Source organism: Ptychodera flava, chromosome 14 (genome assembly GCF_041260155.1).
Source record: "Ptychodera flava strain L36383 chromosome 14, AS_Pfla_20210202, whole genome shotgun sequence".
NCBI lineage: Eukaryota > Metazoa > Hemichordata > Enteropneusta > Ptychoderidae > Ptychodera > Ptychodera flava.
Window position 1 is genome coordinate 16,893,126 of NC_091941.1, and position 20,319 is coordinate 16,913,444.

The following is a 20,319-nucleotide window of genomic DNA, read 5'->3' on the forward strand; positions in this document are numbered from 1 at the left end:
TGATTTGATCATTTGGAAGGCCAAAAAGTAAACTGTTACAGTAATAAAGTCTTGGTGTAATAAACGCATGAACTAATTTTTCTATAGAACTTGTATCAAAAAGACTACAGAGTTTTCCAATTTTCCATAAAGCAAATGACGCGGACTTACATAAATTAAAAGAAACGAAGAATGATATCAAAAAATTCGGTCCATCGAGGGGAGGGAAATCGGGGTCAAAATCAATGCGTTTGCCCAATGATCTTTTTTCTTTCACTCACACAATATTCAGCACGACAACCAGGGTTTCCAGCCAACGTAGAGATGTCCCGATTTGTGAGACCAAGATGTAAATACGTGTGACACCGCGCCTTTGTCGCTGTCCTATGTATAGCCACAAATATAGCATACCTATGTTTTCTTGTAAAAAAATGCTCAACTTTATACTTAAGGGGCGTTCTACTGGTTCATAAGGTCACTTAATGAGAGTGACATTGTTATTTTGAGTAGTACTTGGTCAACTATATAACCAGTGCAAAAAAGATACATACAAAAAAGAAGTGCATAGTGTGAGAGGTCAGCCTGTGGTTCTACGACCTGCAAAGCAGCAGTGACACGACGTCACAAAGCATGAAAGACAACGGTTGACATATTTTCAAAATCCCATCGAGCTGTGAATACAAACACTTCAAGGCAGAAGTGTTTTATTAACCAATGTCTCGTATTTTATCCGTTTGCTCGCACTTTAGCAGTTTTTGCATAACTTGTGAGATATTTATCATTTTTAAAGTTGACATTTCTTAGTCTGGGTAAATATGTACATTAAAGTGTGTATTGGCTCAGGTTAACCAACTCCCATTCTTCGGAGTATTGACTCAGCTGGGCGTCTATGAAAAAAATTACTAATAAGCATAACGGTTGGCATGCGCAAAGCTGCATTACTGACTTGAAGGACGCGTCCCAACAGAGGGATGTAAATAAAACCAAACTAATTATGGGTATTGAGAGAACACCATCATTAACCGGAGGATCTGAACGCATACGTATGCAACTGCGTGTACACGGCCGAACAGCAAGACAGATGACAATCATTGTCACCAAAGGGAGCAGAATCAATCAACACCAACCCTTGGTACATCTTGTGGATGACTGATTCTAATAATCTTGACAGGTTTGAACAAGGGCAAAATTACTACATGCTCAGGGAAATTCATGAACTTACTTTCATTACATGTTAGAGGAGTCATCTGCATTATGGCGCCGTAACAGAAAGGGCGAGCGAAATTATTAACCTTTTTCAGAGTACAAGAAAGGTGTTAGAAACATACAAACCATATATGTTAAAACAAACGTACCCGTTCTGCGGCTGAACGTTATCCCGTAAACTCTCTGGAGGTGACGTGTACTGTGTGAACTTGTTTATTTTAGTTTGAGTCCATGCTTTGGAATGTTTACCTATGTCCAAACGCCTTTAACATATCTGTCTGACAACTCTGTATTGTAATTTTAGAGATTTTGTATTGTTATGATAAAGGAAACGGTCTAGCACTATTCCTCCAAAGATACAGCCATTGCACTTTACTTCGCCATCTCTACGGGAATCTCTTGAAAGTCACAGTTTGTTGTACAAGAACATTCTGGAATTCATTGTTGATGGGGAAAGAGCCAGGGATAAATTTCTCTGAAATATTTTTGGCAATATTCTACGCGATTTCAAAACATCGTTATAAGTAACCGCGACTCCGAGGAACAATTCAATTACTTTCATCTGGCCTTAAGGAGGTACGCTACCATTCAAAATAATTTTCGGATATTCATAAAAGGGTTTTTATTTGTTTTGTCTTGGTACCCTCTTTGAAAAAACACAAAAAATATAGGACCCCCCATCCAAACATTTTCACAAAACGGTGCTTAAAATCACTAAAAATTCATGAAAATTGACATTTTTGGAGAATCACACTAATTTTGCAAATTTCATCGCAAAGCTGATGTAGAAACAATCTTATAACAATACCATGATAACTAGGTCACATTTGTTCACAGAAAACATGTATGGATAACTCCATACACTGAAAATTGGTCTAAAAACAGTCTTTTATCACCATAATCAATTCAAAACAGATGTTTGGCCATGGCCATTGATAGGTACCTTAGCCCTAACTATGTCATTATAAGGGGAAGACACTTATGAGTTTGCACTTTTACTGTATAAGCCACAGCATATATTGTATATAGTAGGTGTGTTTACGAACACAAGCATTCAACAGAAAGGACAACACCCGGCAGGGTGAAACATCTTTGTACAGGAAAAAAACGATTTTAACTTTGAAAACTTTGAGTCTCTTCACTGTTTCTGTATTACGCTGTTAGGCATGCTCGGATTCTCAACCATTTACTCCTCCTCACCGTCTGTTTTTGGGTGATAGCTAACGAGACGACGTCGGGATACAGAAACGGTGTTGAGGTTCACATCATTTGAGATCAAAGGTTAAAAATATACCCTGCCTCCTGGGTTAATGTAACGGACAAAGTTAGAGATTCGTTTAGGCTTATACACTTACCAATAGCCAAAATTCGTGAAACTTTGTATGGCTTTCTTGTTTATGGTTTTGATCGCAATACAACGTTTTTAACAAAAGCGCAATATTTATGGTGGTAAATGCTACTATTCACAGAAGTCAACATGTGGGACAAAGAACAAGCTAAGTGGAATAATGAATCTTTAAAGCAATGCATCATAATTAGGTTGCATTTGAAATCACATACATGACATATTGTACACTTTACAACGAACGCCAAACAAACGAATGACCCCGGCTGTACTTAACCCCTGCACGATACACGAGCCTTTTGGCCTAGTAAGCAAACATTATAAGTCATTCATTGAAATTTGATATAATTTCATCGGACAGTGTTGTTATTTAATGTTTTCATAGCGCCACTGTTTACTCAAAGTCTCTGGCTGGCTGAGGACAAAAAGATAACTTTTGATCTTTATGGTAAAGGTGACCCACCTTACAACTACTTTTTCAAAAGCTATACGCATTTCTTACCAGAAGTACACCACAGGGCAAGACTGCAATTCGGTGCTGTACAACTGAACGAACCGCATTCAATCAAGGCCGGGCACCCATCATTTCTATTCCGTTCTAGTTTGAACCCTGCGATGGTTGTTGCGAACGGTGCGAATCATGAGGAACCTGAAGGTAGGATTACGTTTGTGTGCTTATTTTAGAAGGTTTCTCGCCGGCTCGCCATCAAGCATATCTGTGACATGCTAATTATATGATACTGCAAAAATACAGGTGTCTTAAACATTCCTGATACATAACTTTGAGAAAGCAATGACTGCGCCTTCTGGTAGTCTAAACCAGTGCAAATATCACGATAAAAGCATTGCTTGCCAGAGTGAGAACATAATCGTGCGGAAAATAACATTTGCGAGCTAATTTCTCATTAAAATTGTCGATAATATCTCAGTCGGAGAACCAAACTCGAGTCCCACTAAATGTGGGTATATGATATTATGTAATTTGTTCTGACAAAGAATTATATGCAACCGCATGCAATCTCCCCAGGTCACTTCAGATCAAACTAAGTTTGAAAACGCATGGCCAGCGAGAACTAAACGTCCGCACACTTGCACTGTGTTATACCTAAACTTTTATAGTGAAAAGTAACAGTGTGAGTGTTATGGATGGCTATCGAGCATACAAACGCAGAATAACCAAAATGGCACACAGTCGTAAATGTTAGGATTACTGTCTGCACCAACGTACATTGAAATTTCAGATATTACACTTTTACTCTGAATCCGTCCCGGTCAATTGTTTTATGAGGAAGAAAATCTTTCAGGTAAAGCATTAATTCATACTCAAAATAGTTTCATTGGCGTCTCGGTGGCATAGTCGAACTTGTGTTCGGCAACATGACAAGAACTTAATCTTTTATCGTTTAGAAATAATAATAATATTACATTTCTTCAGAGGATAGGGAGGCAGAAACAACAACTGCAGTAATTGGCGAGGAAAGCGAAGTGGCAAGTGATGGACATGCCAAATTCTGGATGTTTAACGATATACGTGTCTTCTCGGAGTTGGTCTTCATCATCACTGTGGTGTATGGTAGTGTACTTTCCTTCACTACAGGAATTCTCTACACGCTTGAAAAAAGATATGGGTGAGTTAAAACTTTGTCAAAATAGAGATAGCTTCAAGTTGACAAAAAATGCGACGGTCATGGCGCAGCGGCCGAATTGGCCCTAATGACTAACAAGAGATATTCACAGAGTAGATTTCATTCTTCATCATAAAACTTACTGACTCACGATCCTTACGTTTCGTTCTCGTATAATAGAGAAGTTAAGATTTCATACAGGAACGGAACGAGAATGGATACGCCATTACTTTCTGTGCGTCCTTATAACGTTTTGATGATGTCACACGTTCTTTTGTCGTGTGGCAGTCGTTTTCTACGTGAAACGGCCACTTTTCACGTACACCTTTCTCCGAGAGCGATTTTCACGCTCGCTCCGCCATAGACTTGATGTTCAAAACTGACATTCCTTTAGTTTTGTATTGTTGCTCTTGGTTTTATAGATCGCCGTCTGATTTTGAGATATTTACCACTATTAAAAGTTCGCGGGTTGTACACTGTCATCCCAGATTTTTCGGCTCTCCGTTCTCGAATACCAGATCGCACAAGGGTGTGGTTTTTGGACGATCGTGTGTGGTGCCGGTGCTGATTGAATACCCGATGTACGTGTCCCCTGGCACTCACCCGTATTTTGCACTCGAAGGAAATTCGGTGAGATGAAAATTACAAATTGTCATCAGTTTCGTCGTCAGTGCACCTAGCCATTTTAATCAGTGTAAATGCAGTCAACAGTGACTACGCTATTTCGGTGGGGTGGGTCACCCCCGAAGTCGTTTGATCTTGCCAAAAGTTTGGGTTCGTTCGATGATATTTGTTTTGCACATAATAACAATGCTTTTCCTGCAGTTTTTGCTTTTTAAACCGTTTCAAAGGTAATTAAATTAATAAATAAATATAGACGACCTTTCGGTGAAAAATTGGCGAAAATTATTAAACATTATTAAAAAACATGGCAGAGTTGCTGGGGGAACAGCCTATTTAAGTCTTTATTGAAACAAGGTATTAATAAATTAGAGTCTGATATTCAAGTTTCTCTGTGGTGTAAGTTAGACAAGCAATTTTTCTCTTTAGAGAATGATTTCTACATCTCTGGGTTCATATACCCCCTGCGAATTCAAGTGTTCACATAAAAGGAGAATATTTTGATGTATTGGAAAGAGAAATATGTAAATATTCTATGCAGAGTAATGTTTTACTCATGGGAGATTTTAATAGTAAGTTGGATGTTCACACGCGTTCAGATGATCAGACTAAACATACTCTAGTTCCAGATTTCAACGTAATGGATAACTTAAAAAGGAGACAGTTCCAGGACAAATTGTTCAGTGGGAATTGTTTTTGAAAAAAATAATAGATTTACGTCTGAGTAACAATTTAATCATTGCTAACGGGAGAACGGTTGGTGACTTGTCTAGTAAATTGACATATCACCATCCTCAGACCTCTAGGTTCAAGTAGAGTAGACTATTGTATCTCATCTAAAACGAGTTATCAAAATATACAGTACTTTAAGGTACATGATATCTGTTATATGTCAGATCATTGTCCAAGAAGTTTTTCTATAGGTTGCAAATTTGATTTAGAAGGTGATGAAGTTGATGTACTCGTAAACCCACCTCCAGTGAAGTACATTTGGAAAGAGAGTAGCAAAGAAGATTTCACTCAGACTATACATGGCACTCATGTCATCAACAAATTTGACAAGTTTCTTGACTATGATAAAGAAAAATTAGATGCAAGTACAGTAACGTATTAAAATCTTCAAGAAATTTTTATTACAGGTGCAAATTGTTTGTTTGAAAAAAAGGGTGCAAAAAATTGTGAAAAAAAAAAAGTTTTCCATTTCATTTGGGGCAAGGTGCATTATCTTTGGAATCTTTGGATACTATGGCAGAAACAAATTTATCGAATTGAAATTAAGGTTAACAAATGTACTGGGGGGGGGGCTCGGTAACGATAATTGCACAAGATAATTTTAAAAATTAGCGAGAATAACATCGTCTTACGACCGCCATACTGGAAGAGAAACAATTACTTCTTTGGTTGGTAGAGTACAATGGCAATGAATTAAAGTCGGTGCGTTCAGCCGCAAGAAATTCAATAATTGGTTGATAAAAGAAGAAGTTACCGCGAAATGAGTGTTCATCTCCAAAATGTTTTGCCCAGTACAAGTTGTATCTCTGAACGAAGTATAAGACGATACACTCTCAAACATGTCGCGTCATATCACAGGACTCGTATTGAAACAGCTGATCAGACTTAACTATTTAGCATCGTTGACGATTTAATAGGTGAAAAGAAATCCTCTGCTTCAGTTTTACCAATTCATGATGATAAAACTCAATTGGCTCAGTCTTTTTCAGACTTCTTTTGAAACAAAATTTATAAGCTTAGGGACCAATTTCCAAAGTCCTTGGCCTCAGCAAAGGTTAATGAGTCACTATTCTGTATTCTTTTAACGAGTTCACTCCTGTTACTAAAGCCAGTCTTATTAAAATTATTGATGCCATGAATTCAAATCATGTGCACTAGACCCTTTTCCCACTAAAATATTGAAACTGTGTCTTCCTAATGTAATACATGATTTAGTCAAAATAGTGAATGCCTCATTTCATTCGAGTACAGTTCCTAAAATGTACAAGCAAGCTCTAGTTCGTCCTTTATTGAAAAAGCCTAGTCTTGACTCAAATGTTTTATCTAATTATAGGCCTGTTTCTAATCTATTATTTGAGCATACATTTCTGGAGAGAGTCGTTTTAATCCAACTTGATGTGTATTTTATCAGTTTTCTTTGTATTCTAAATACCAGTCGGCCTACAGACATAATCATAGCACAGAAAGTGCCTTACTGAGAGTTCAAAATGACATTGTACGTGCACTTGACAGTCATAAAGAAGTTATTCTTTCACTACTGGATTTGACCGCTGCATTCGACACTATCAATCACAAGGTATTGTTGTATCGCTTGGAGCACAGGTTTGGCATTAAGGGCAAGGCGCTTGCTTGGTTTCAGTCCTACCTATGTGATAGAACTCATACTGTGTGTATTGATGGTATACTGTCAACACCAAGTGATTTTGATTGTGGTGTCCCTCAGGGAAGTGGGCTGGACCCAATACTTTTCACGCTGTACGCGGCACCATTAGAAGACATAATTATCAAACATGCACTATATTTGATGTTATTTGCAGATGATACTCAGTTGTATCTTACATGTGAGCGTGCTGTCGACTCATCATACATAGTTGAACATTGTATTGATGATATTCGTCAATGGATGATTGAAAATCGTTTGGTTTTGAATGATGCTAAGACAGAAGTGATCCACTTTTGAACAAAGTTTAAGAAATCAGTTGATCTGTAATTTCTTCGAGTAGGGACCACTGATGTTACTACGTCTAAATCTGTCCGTGATCTTGGTGTTTATTTAAATTGCTGTGCAGATATGAGTACTCAAATTTTGAAATTATGTCAGTGTGTATCGTTCGCTCTACATAGAATTGGTCGTATTAGAAATGTTTTAGATCGTACAATCACTGAAAGACTTGTGCACGCTTTTGTAACATCACGTCTCGATTACTGCAACAGCTTGCTGTTAATGCTCGGTATCGAAGACAAATACCTCTGTAAACTCAAGTAATTTAATGCATGGGTGTTTGTACCCATCAAGCCAAAAAGTAAGAAAATGATCAATTATCTTTAAAAACCACCAGATTTGATTGATATTTGGCCTAATTATTGAAATTATTAAATTCTTTAAAAAAATGCCTGCCTAAATCTTGACGAGTTGTGTCACGTGACCCTATCTGATATTTTCCCGCCAAAATTTACGTCTTTATTAATTTTAATATTCCAACCGTAACTCGTTAAATTTTCTTGATTTTCTCTGCATTTTTTGCAACAACATATATCATATTCTTTCAAAGAGACATGGCACTCATGAAACTCTATCTAAACTTCTTTCTGACATTCAAAACATTCATGTAAAACGTCAAAAATATTGTAATTGTTGCTTTTTGTGAAGAAATGTTATTCGAAATTCAATAATTTTAGTTTTAACTCAAGTTTCTATCCCATTTTATATTAATTGGTAATGGTATTTTAAATATTTTGATGTTTAGCGGTTGGAATGTTCAGTTATTTGCAATATACAATTTTGGCGGGAAAATAACAGATTTTGGTCACGTGACCTGACTTAGGTAATTTATTATGATAAATTTCAGCTTAATCAAATGTGAAACATACTTTTGGCAATTTTCACAATTTTCTAACCAGGTCTGATCAAAAAGTATGTTCAAACTGATTTATTAACATACATACGTGAGAACTTTCGTTAATATTAACATACGTGAGAACTTCAGTTACTTCAAAATTCTGCTGCTCGTCTAGTTACACGAACAAAAATGCATGAACACATCACACCAGTGAGGCGTGATCTTCACTGGTTGCCTATCCATGCTAGAATTAATTTAAAAATTCTCCTTTTTTGTGTATAAAATTTTGCACGATCAAGCACCTGCTTATCTTTCTGATCTTATCACAGTTCACATTCCTAAACGGTTACACGCTCAGCGTTCACACCAATTTTGGAGCCGGTGGGAACAGAAACATTTTGATTATCGTTCTTTTGCTCCCACTTTATGGAATGCCTTACCAAAAGAAACTAGATTGTCACCATCTGTAGCCTCTTTCAAAACATCTCTGAAAACATATCTCTTCAGAAAGTATTATGATTAAGTCATAGTTTTTATGTTCGTATCATGTTGCATTGTAGAGTTTGTATTTTTAACGGAGTATATTAATGTACTTTTTGTATTTTAACCAGAGCATTTTATGGTACTTTTATTATTATTGTATTTTCATCTTGTATTTTATTGTAAAGCGGTTTGATATTTTATTGATGGAAATCGCTTTTGAAAAAATAAATAATAATTATTATTATTATTATTATCAAACGGCCTCAAGGTCAAGATTTGCATCGGGGTGTAACGTATGCAATTCATAAAGTGGGCCAGCATACGGTTTAAAAACTATGACGGGGATCATTATGCGGAGAACATCATTGCGTACAAAGATTGACTGCTGAATAAATTAATCAGATAAAATTAAATGTGGAGACCGCTCTTTGATTGGGCTGATGGCTGTCATAAATTTTTTACAACGTACAAGTTTGCGACATTGACGGGAAGCTCGCAAAACTTTAGCAGGTCAGGTCAAACTGATTATATCGGACTTTCCGTTCCGGCGGCAAACACAATTGTTTTTTGTATGTTCGTTCCTCGGTTCATTAAGCAAGTTACCCTCGTAAATAATTGTCACAATTTGATGCATTCCTAGGCCAGATATAGATACTATCAGCTGCCACACCCAAAATAAAATAGGGAAATGAGATCTTTGGTAAATTTAAAATTGGAATAGGGAAACGGAAATATGCATTGTGGGAAATGACGTCTGTCAGAGGGAAATGTAAATGGCCGCAAAGTGCCATCCTTGCAGCAGTATATACCTATTTCCTATATTTCAATCTCAGACCAAAGATTTTAAATTTAAAATAGGCCTAAAAGTTGATAATCAAGATGATAGAACGATTTGAAAAATGAAAATCAGCTCCATTTCGACTTTTTTTGAAGGTGCAAATTGGTTTATTGGTTGGCCGAAATGTGCAACGGATTGTGGATACACTATTTCAAACATTTGTACAATAGCAACACAGCAGTACAAGATCATGCTATGGCAGAGGAATTAGAATCATTAGAGAACATTCCAAGACTTAATACTCACCTGAGCTGAATAACACTTTTAACTTTAAAGAATTAAAGGAAGGAATCAAAAACGTTAAAGCAAAACAGACATATGGGGAAGACTGGAGACTGTGTATTGAATGAGATGCTCAAAATTGATAGTATTTTCTCTAATAAATGCATCCTTAAATTGTTTAATCACATTTTGAAAAGGGGGGGGGAACCTCAATGCTGGAAGTCAACAATGTTAGTTCCTATCCATAAGTCTGGTGACAAGAGAAATCCTAGCAATTACAGAGCTATTGCAATATCAAGTTGTCTGCCAAAATTATTTACCTCAATACTGAATAAACGAGCATTTATCTTGAAATTAACAAGCTCATCTCACAATGTCAGTTTGGTTTTAGAAAGACCAGGAGAACTTCAGATTGTATGTTTCTACTAAAAACAGTTGTTATCAAAACTGTGTATGCAAGTATGAGGTAACAATCTGGAAATTTCTTATTTTATGCAGCTTTTATTGACTTCAGAAAGGCATTTGATAGTGTTACTGCTGCCGAGGAAAGCCAAGCGACGGGGCCAGTCAAGTCGAGTCTGTGGAGAACGTTACGCGAACGGAACGCGTAGCCACTCTAAGTTAAGTTCTCGCGACGGATGCAATCTTAACCTCTCCAATAGCGTCTACATCATTTTTTTGCCTCACATTTGAACCAATGGGTTATTTTAGGGCTTCTGAGTCTCCTACATACATAAGTGATTTCAGTTATCTTACCCGATCGTTGGTCGTAACGGTCCAGTACATCTGATTGCGTCAAATGCAAAATAGTAAGAAGGTTCGAGAGACTTTTAATACATGCAAGGTGTTTTTTTCTAGAAAACAACTATGCCATGATTTGGGAATAACAGCTAATAGTAATGCCTATATTGTTTACTATGACTATAAACCTCATTCCATGGGGTTCCTTTTTCAGTCTTACCGCCGAACAATTGGGTATCCTGCAAAGTGTGAACAGTATCACAGTGATGTGCACCATGCCCTTCGTCGCACACTTCTTCGGTAAACCGACCGACCACCGTCCACGTTGGCTTGGTGTAGGAGTAATCGTCTTGGGCATCGCCTACTTGGTGAACGTTCTGCCGCAGTTTGTATTTCCCCCATATGAGTACGACCAGGTAGGCAACTATTCCTCAGGAGGACGTGCCGCTGGTTCCGGTCTGTGTGGAACCAGCCCTACGACCGGAGGAGGATACGACAGGTGTGACGAGGCGAAGCAAGATGCCTCTGCGGGGAGTCAGAAAGCATACAGCTTCTTCGTTGTCGGTAATGCGTTGTCCGGAATCGGGTATGGATTCTTGGGTTCACTTAGTTTGTCCTACATCGACGATTTTGCTGGTCGGAAAGCCGCGCTCTTACTAGGTGAGAATAGAATCAACGAAGCCATAACCATACCACCTCAAAATAGTCCATTCGCATTTTTTCGGAACCAAATATTCATTCATCCACCTCTCCGCTCCTAAACATGATTCATGTCACGAACGTCTGGTGTGGTTGGTAGAAAACTAACTGGAAATGAAGCTCTTGAGCATCTTTAGAGTATCCGAAGCTTTGCTTTTGGTCATTTTCTCCACATAATTTGTGATTTATATTTTAATGTTTTCTGGCTAAGATGCGCAGCGTCACGCTACCCTTGTATAGCACATGAAATAAGTGATGATGTGTTGCTAAAACTCCTGTCAGTTGTCAGTTTCCCATTCTATTCATGCCGCTGTAAAACATTTTGCACTGCCTAGGTTTCGCTGACGCAGCATGGGGCCTCGGGTTGCCACTTGGCTTTGGCGTCCTTGGTCTAGCGTGTCTCTCCCAGTATGTGGACTTCAACCGTGTCGACATGGCCGAAATTGACATCGATGAGTCTGATCCACGATGGGTAGGTGCGTGGTGGCTTGTTGGACTGGTGGGCGGTCCCTTGATTATTCTGTTATCCGTGCCTCTTTTTTTCTTTCCAAAACGTCTGCCCATCGACGAGGACGACAGAGTAAAGGGAGATGAGGAAAGTGAGAGTGAACAACGCGAGAAATCTAATAATTCGAAAGTAACATCGCTTGTACATAGCGTGAAAGGTATGTATGTATGTATGTATGTATGTATGTATGTATGTATGTATGTATGTATGTATGTATGTATGTATGTACAGTGGAATTTGACTGAGAGTCCGGTTTGCCTTGCAGAGCTCGACAAGTCTATACGTTGCTTATCATTAAAAAAGTTAACATTTGCAACAAATTGAGTCTTTGGTGTCAGATTACACCTCCAGCGAACGTTTCCCACACACTGTCTAGTCTACAATCACGACAGTCGTTTCAGCATGCCACTCGCAAGCACACTGCACTACAAGTACACACATCATCCAAGTTTTCTTTCAGGTATTTATTTTGATTTGGGAACTTTAAGAAGTTGTAAACAAATAAATCCTACTCAAGATGCACCTTTACACTCCTCTTTTTCTTGCCTCAATTACATGACACGATTAAAAACTTTACTCAACGGACATTTGATGAACATTTCACATGAACACAAGAAATACCACTAGGCTAAATGTTATTTCACACAGCCAGATTTTCTGCTAAAATGCATGAACTGTATTTTGGCATGTCTCTAGTAACGACATAGGTAAATTAGTCCAAAGGAGATCGGCGAGTGTTCAGAGGAAATGTACTAAAAATAACTACTACAAAACACGAGAGACTCTCGACGTGATTATTTTGTTTTTTGCTTCATGTTTGCTTATTTCCACAAATCTATTCCTGCATTTCAAAAGACTTGTCACCGTCAGTATTCCCTGCTCTGTGCTCACTTTCTTCTTGAGACTCGGCTAGACACGTCGGCATAATAGGAGGCTGAACCGTCGATGAATAGAAAGGACTCCCGTACATTGGGTTATAATATACGTAACGGGGGTAATATTGGTTCATATGTACGTACGGATCATAGTAGAAATATTTATGCGGTGGTTGTCGTTGAGGTAAAGCTTGAGACAGCTGACTACTAGTATCGACATGTGATACAGGACGCGGAATCCTAACTGCTGAACTTGAAGGATCAGCGTGTCTATCCTGACTGCGACTTGAATGCAAACCATTCTGTATGGCCTGGTCGAGTTGCTGCTGTTCAACAGGGTGGATTTGACTATCTTCAACATCATCAGATGACTTATCTTCTGAACTATCACAAGTTGCACGACTTGTGGGGAACTTCACTGGAAATACTGGGTTCGACTCCAATTTTTCTTTGATTTGACTAGTGCAAGGTTTGGCAAATACGCCGTCTTGTCGATGAGTGTTGTTGAACTCTTCAATAATCGCTCGAAATGTACCACTTGCAACTTCTATATTCTCGGGTATTTTTCCTTTATAAAACTTCTGGAGTATAGCCTTGTCCGTTGCTAGTTCTTGGGTACGCACAACTACTTCACCAGCGCTGGTCAAAAAGAGGTATTTCTCTTGATTGCTCCGTATTAGGTGATCATGAACACGCTCTGAGAAGGAGTTCTTTATGCTGTTCTGTGCCTGACGTTTTATGTCGATGGTCTGCTGTTTGCTCTTGACATTACTTTTAGTTTTCTGTATTTTGGACACAATATCATTCAGCTCTGCTTTTTCGACTTCATGGCCCTTTGCGTTGACATCCCCGCACTGCTCGGCAGTTTTACACTACACGGTCCATTCGGACACTTGTCTCGCCTGTGTGACCCATACAAATGACATTTTCCGCACTGTTTTTCTCCTGGTAACCTTGAACTTGGGTGGCAGTACTTTTTCGAAATGACCAAATGACGCTCTTCCAGCAAATTCAGCTCTCTTTCCAGCAATCTGACCTCCTCTTGCCGTTGTTCGATGTATCGGTAAATGGGCGACTTGTATTTATAGGTGTCTAGGAAATTTGTTGGCGCCATATTTTCCATCCGTACTGAACCACACGCCGAGCTCGAGGAAGGTGATCGAGATTCTGAGTTTTCACCGACTTCTCTGGTTTGTTTATAGCTTAGCTTTCTGGGTTTGAACAAGTTGTCAGTTTGGAGTCCTTCGACACTCTTTGGACTTTCCTCATCCCTCAAACCTAGTTTTGAACAAGGGGTTTGTAGTTTGGCTACAGCATTTAGCAGCATTCTTCGATGTACATCACTTACTTTGCACGTGAACTTCTCCAAGTCCCCTCGCTTTAAAAATTTCATGTGATTTGTATTAACAAAGTCCAAACGACGAAACTCACTGGCATATTTTTCGAGTGTAGGATCTATATCTCGAAGAAAGTGTTCAACATCAACCGGACTGACTCTAGGCGTATTCATTTTGTCTCGAAACTTTCAGCTCTAGTGCCAACGAAGTCACGGCGACAGGTACTTGATGTTATGAGCCCGGCAAAATTTGCATACCATCAACTTTCCTTCCTGGGAAAGCTTCAACTATTTTTATTTAGGGAATGTCGTAAATTATGTACTTTTTCTCCCCAGCTGTTACATATATGCTATATTTCCTTAATAATTTATTAATGAAAGTACTAATCGCATAAATTCTTTCCCCGAATTCAAGAGAAGAAGAAAAAGAATACATAAATTTGAACAAAAAAATAAAACATTGAACTCCTGCAACACCCCTCTCTTCGATTGCTTTCTTCCACTGAATCGAGACACGATGCGCTTTGTTCGTATACAATGTATAGCCCACTGTTATAAACAATTGATTTTGCCTGGACGTTTGGCATACACACGTACACAGAAATGTTGAATGCGTCGACCTCAGTCAAAGGAAGATACTACGAGCGTGGACGTCCGTTGAGTACAGATCTGCGAAAACTTGTTGTTATAGAACTCGAAGACTGTGGAGCTGACAAAGGGACAGGTCAAATCCCCAGAGGTGTTTTAACAGCTGTAAGCAGACTTTCAAGTTGGATGAAAGGGGGGTGCAAAGGATGTGGAAACGATATTGCGACTTTGATTCTGTGGAATCAAAGCCACACGGCGGCGGGAAAACAAAAAGGTTAGGAAGAGAAGACATTGAATTCATAGAGACTTTAAAACGTTCTCGACCATCTATACAATACAAGGAAATTCGCGACGAACTTTTACAGCATTCTTCTCTTACAGACGTCTCAATTTCTACGATAGGAAAAACAGTGAGAAATAAATTGAGTGGTGGTAGATGGACATTCAAAAAGATGACAACGCCATTGCCAGGTCGTTTTACTTTGCGAAATATGCAGTACACTCAAGTGTTCATTGATTTTGTCAGTCAACGTAACCGATTCACGCTAAAATTTATGGATGAAGCTGGCATTAAAGTGACAACAGGTCAACCTCTGTATGGACATTCATTGATTGGAACACCGTGCGTAGAAGTTTGCCGATACATGAAGTCACCGATGTACACATTGCAGTTGCTGGTTGGATATGACGGCGTGAAACATTATCGTGTAATTGAAGGCGGCTCTGACACCAACGAATATGTCCATTTTATCCACGAAGCTGTGCAATCGTTCGGCGAGGATGGACAGCGTGCTTTGCAACAGGGTGACATTTTAATCTCTGACAATGCACCGATTCATCGCAACGAAGGTGAACTGATTCTATCCGACTGGCTTGACACCCTTGGAATTGAGTACAGTTTTACACCAACGTATTCCCCCGATTTGAACCCAGTTGAACAATGCTTCAGCAAGGTGAAGAAAATTTTGAAGGCAGAGAGATATCACCGTCTCCTCCATGCTAACTTACCCGTTGCCGTGTATGATGCCGTCCGGGAAATTACGTGCCAAAATACAGTGAATTTTTTCAGAAACACTTGGTGTGTTATTTAATGGCACAAAATGCACTGTCACAGTGTTGAGCACTGTGTGTAAAATCAACACTGTTGTTCTAGTCTATTTTGTAGCTGTCATGTATTTGAGAAAAGTGCCAAGGAAGTTTCATTTATCTGAGACAGGAGAGAAGGCAGCAAAAACATTTCATGTAGGAGTGTCAATAATTTGCTGGTTGATAATATTCATAACGTTCCGATCAACTTGAGAGAAAAGGTTTGTTGTGTGCAAACTTGTTGATACAGTAGTGTAGATTGCTCTGGACATGCGATCGCTACAGGCAGTATGATGAAAGGACTGTTGTCGTGATTGCTGAAATCGCGAGAAGAAAAGTTTATTTTTGAAAAGAATGTACTTGTTTCTTCTGAAAGTTCCAAAATCAAAATAAATATCCAAAAGAACACTTTGATGTGTGTACATGTACAAGTAGTGAAAAAGTAAGCTTGCTGAGAATGTAGACTAGACAGTGTGTGGGAAACATTCGCCGCAGGTTGTAATCTGACACCACAGACTCAATTTGTTGCAAATATTTACTTTTCTAATGATAAGCAACGTATAGACTTGTCGAGCTCTGCAAGGCAAACCGGACACTCAGTCAAATTCCACTGTATGTATGTATGTATGTATGTATGTATGTATGTATGTATGTATGTATGTATGTATGTATGTATGTATGTATGTATGTATGTACGTACGTACGTATGTACGTATGTATGTATCTATGTATCTATGTATATATGTATCTATCTATCTATCTATGTATCTATGTATCTATGTATTATGATAGTAGTGCAACTGTTTGTCGTATATGTTTATTACATTCGCTCATGATGGTTTCTAGAAACCTTGGGAAAGTTTCTCTTCAGGAAATGGTGGACAGATTTCTTAATACCAGCCACATATCAGTATATGTCAGGTTTGCCCGGCACGAGACAAAAATGTCTATTGAAAGTTTCAGGTAGCTGTTCTTGTAAAGTGTTTGTCTTTACATTGATATATTTAGAGAACATTCATATAGGAATGAAAGTACTTTGATTGGAATTCATAAATGATCAGAGAGTTTATTATGTCGATGAGACATGGCTAACAGGTTTATTTAGTTGTTCGTGGTCGGTTTACCGGCTCTCCCGATTCATCATTAGGAAAGTTGTTGACGTTGAATGTGTCGTTTGGTGGCATTTGAAGTTGACGTGTATAAACAGACTATAAAATTGCATGCGTTTTCTGTGCAATGATGTTCTTGCAATTGCTTGTAGCAAAATCCAAATGTTATATACATCACAATCACTATATTGTGTTGATTCATTCGTATCGCGCCCTCTACTTGTGCTCTCCCGGCGGAGCGCTCTACATTCAAAACTGACGGTACTCATTTATATGAATCTCTCCATTTTTAATCCATTTTTGTTCTTCTTCCAACAGACTTTTTTTTGATGACCTTGGCTTTGATACGGAATCCTGTATTTGTGTTGTTATCTTTCGCCTTTATTTTGACCAGCCCAATTGCCTTTTCCCTATTCATGCCAAAATACTTCCAAAAGGACCTTGGTTTCACTACATCGATGTCTAACTTGATTGTTGGTGAGTAAAAAATGCTTGCGTAAGGCCTAAATATATTAAGGGCCCAAGTCTACCGGGCTTCGGCCCCTGTTGGTTTTACTGGAGTTCAATATATATTTTCATCTTGTTTTTACTGAGGCGACATTGTTACAAACATGCAGGTGAAAACTAACTTCAAGTCTCAATTTTTTATCGTCTGAATGTTGATAAGAACTCATTTGCTTGAAATGATCACTCTTTAACACAAATCAATAACATGGCGTACATTACTAAACTAGATAGAAATCAATTCTCTCCTCAGTATTTTGTGTCGTTATGATGGATCAGCCGACGGCTACCAGTAAATAAGATAATATTGTGAAGACTGAAAAGTGATTAATCATTTATTTATTTATTTATTTATTTATTTATTTAATTATTTATTTATTTATTTATTTTTTACTTATTTATTTATTTGTCTTTGCCAGGAATCATGTGGCTATTCCCTAATTTCCCAACTGCGATTATCTTGGGTCTGTTATTAAAGAAGTTCAAAGCAGGATTGGTTGGATTGACGAAGTTGATTGTAGGTCTCACTCTGGCCATTCTCATAACCACAATTCTGATCATCATCATCCCATGTGAGGGCCCTTATCTACGTGGAACAAGGTGATTTTATTGTCTACATTCTTTTAAAAACAAATGTCAAACGCTGAACCTACGATTCCACTAAAGGAGGTGCAGTATTTAAATTTGACTTTTGAAAGCCACAAGGTCCAATTCACTATTGCCCACTCACCCCCTCCACACAAACACACATACACACACCATTACACGAGAATCTTCCGCAGTTCGGTCAAATTTCTCAAAGTAAAATTTGACACTTCCGTTAAACTTTGAGAATCCATACAGGCATTTCTATATATATCGCGGAAATTTCGCTAATAGATATCTAGCAATGGTTAACTCCCGATATTCGCTCCATTAGTTATGTGAGTCTCAGTGCAATAAAGGCAAATGCCCACATCTAATGATTTTCAGGGAAGGCGAGAAGGTGGTCATTGGCTGCAATTCTGGATGCGATTGCGATCTTGGTCATTATCAACCTGTGTGTGGCTCTGACGGTATGGACTACTACTCGCCATGCTATGCAGGATGCTCATCTTCCATCAGTGATAAGGTATCTGCGAACCTTTACTTATACTGATAATAACTCAACAGGAAAACCAGATCGCTTCTCTTTAACAATATTTCGAAGATAGTTTCAAGATCTTGCAATTACCTTTTTTTTGGTGCCATAACAACGTTCTCCATAAACACACAGTAACTCTAAAACCGTCAAATAACATAATGTATTATACTTCGTTTTACTTTTCTGCCACTTTCGAAATGAGTAATTGAGAAGAATAAAGAACAGAGGGTCCATACCTTGTGTAGAAAAATATATTTATTCACCATCATGATTGAAGGCACCCTCAGACAACACTAATATCTGGTCCAGTGCTCCTATGTGCCGAGGTGACCATAATTACAAACGTTCGCGAATTTTGAATGGTTTTGCTTCTTATCTATTAAAAATTCCAGCAGGGCGTCGCACATTCTCTTTGCTTATGTCACACCTGAGAGTTGACAGAAATTTGTTTAAGTTGTGCCAGGCGTGACTATAAGAAAATATATTGTCAAACGGCATGAAAGTCTGTGCCTAATTTAACAATTAAAATGTTCCTCACTTTTGTTCAACTGAGATCTCTTAACCCGGTCGCGATAGTTCGCTCAGGTAGGTGGTATTTACTTCTAAATGTACAATAGAAAGCTATCTCACAATTACATCAGTTTGCATAACAGTTCCGCCAACAACAATATTTATTACTAAAGAATAAATCAACAACAACAGCGAGTATTCGCAGATACCCCTGTATGGTACAATGATTGACAACTCGCTAACAACTATAGCAAAGACTGACAGTAACACACCAAAGAAACTGTTTCCGTGATGTCACAACTTGTTGAAGTAACACTGAAAATATGGCAGCTATGTGCTAGTAGTATGTCTTTAAACTGGCTTTACTCAAAACACATAGAAATACACCAGTTCTCTGTTCATATGGTGTGCACTCAAAACAAACTCAGCAGTCTAATAGTGACAACTCTATTCTTGGTCACTATGACAAAAAAGGTCGCTACCTCAAAGTAGGAAAACACTGTAGTAAATTTACAAGTGTACAGAAAATAACAGTAGCCTGTGAAAGCGAGGCTTGGCTCAAAACTGATATCTGAACAATACAACTTGCAACAGTTGGGTGAAATTCAGTAGACACTAAACGTCAATCAATACGTAGTGTCAGACAACCTATACAAACACTCATGCTATTCTAAGCCTTCTTGTAGGGAAATAACAATCGCCCACTTTTCGAACTAATTTCACCCACGATCCAAACTATAAACATCCCACCAAGCGGCGAGGAATCACTCATGCGAAATCGACTTACACTCGTGTGTGTGAGATTATTAAAGCACAATTTCGATTCTGCCGAAAGTTGGGATTCGTAAGTAAAGTTTACGCGGTTCGAAGGACGAGGACAAGATCCCTGTTATCCTACAAGGGTGTCTATCTACTAAACCTGAGAGTTACTGTTCCTGACGTCCGGTCCAGTAGCGCCGAAGGTGCACAGAAGTTCCATAGGCTGGTGAGTTCCCATTCGCGCCCAAGCTTCCGGCCTGTCCTTTCACTCGTAGCTACGTCACTCGCCCACACGTGGTTGGGGCTCGATGGATCGTTCTGTCAGAAAATGTCTCTCTTACCAATTGTGAATGCTCACTAAATGTTCTTGAGTCTCACCTATGGGGTGAGAACACCGCTAAATTATCTTGAATTATTTATTTAAACTTATCTATTCATTATTATTCCATGTTTTTGGTGATTCGGTGATAATTATGTCAGTATTTTGCCATTATTCGATCATTATTTCGATATTATTTTGACATGATTATGAACTTATTATGTTTATTCGGTTCTTGTGCCTTTATTTGGCATTGATGTCTTGATTTGGA

The 20,319-nt window shown here is 38.5% G+C and overlaps 1 protein-coding gene across 1 annotated transcript in view; it reads left to right on the forward strand.

The window, feature by feature from the left end:
* The first annotated feature begins 3,049 nt into the window (after positions 1–3,049).
* Positions 3,050–20,319, forward strand: part of LOC139150666 (solute carrier organic anion transporter family member 3A1-like) — a 45,495-nt gene continuing 28,225 nt past the window's right edge. Inside the window, exons 1-7 of the mRNA XM_070723095.1 lie at positions 3,050–3,185; positions 3,966–4,158; positions 10,847–11,292; positions 11,667–11,996; positions 17,152–17,310; positions 17,757–17,937; positions 18,310–18,448. Of these exons, the coding sequence (XP_070579196.1) occupies positions 3,146–3,185; positions 3,966–4,158; positions 10,847–11,292; positions 11,667–11,996; positions 17,152–17,310; positions 17,757–17,937; positions 18,310–18,448 (1,488 nt within the window). The 5' untranslated portion in view covers positions 3,050–3,145. The remainder of the gene's footprint in view (positions 3,186–3,965; positions 4,159–10,846; positions 11,293–11,666; positions 11,997–17,151; positions 17,311–17,756; positions 17,938–18,309; positions 18,449–20,319) is intronic.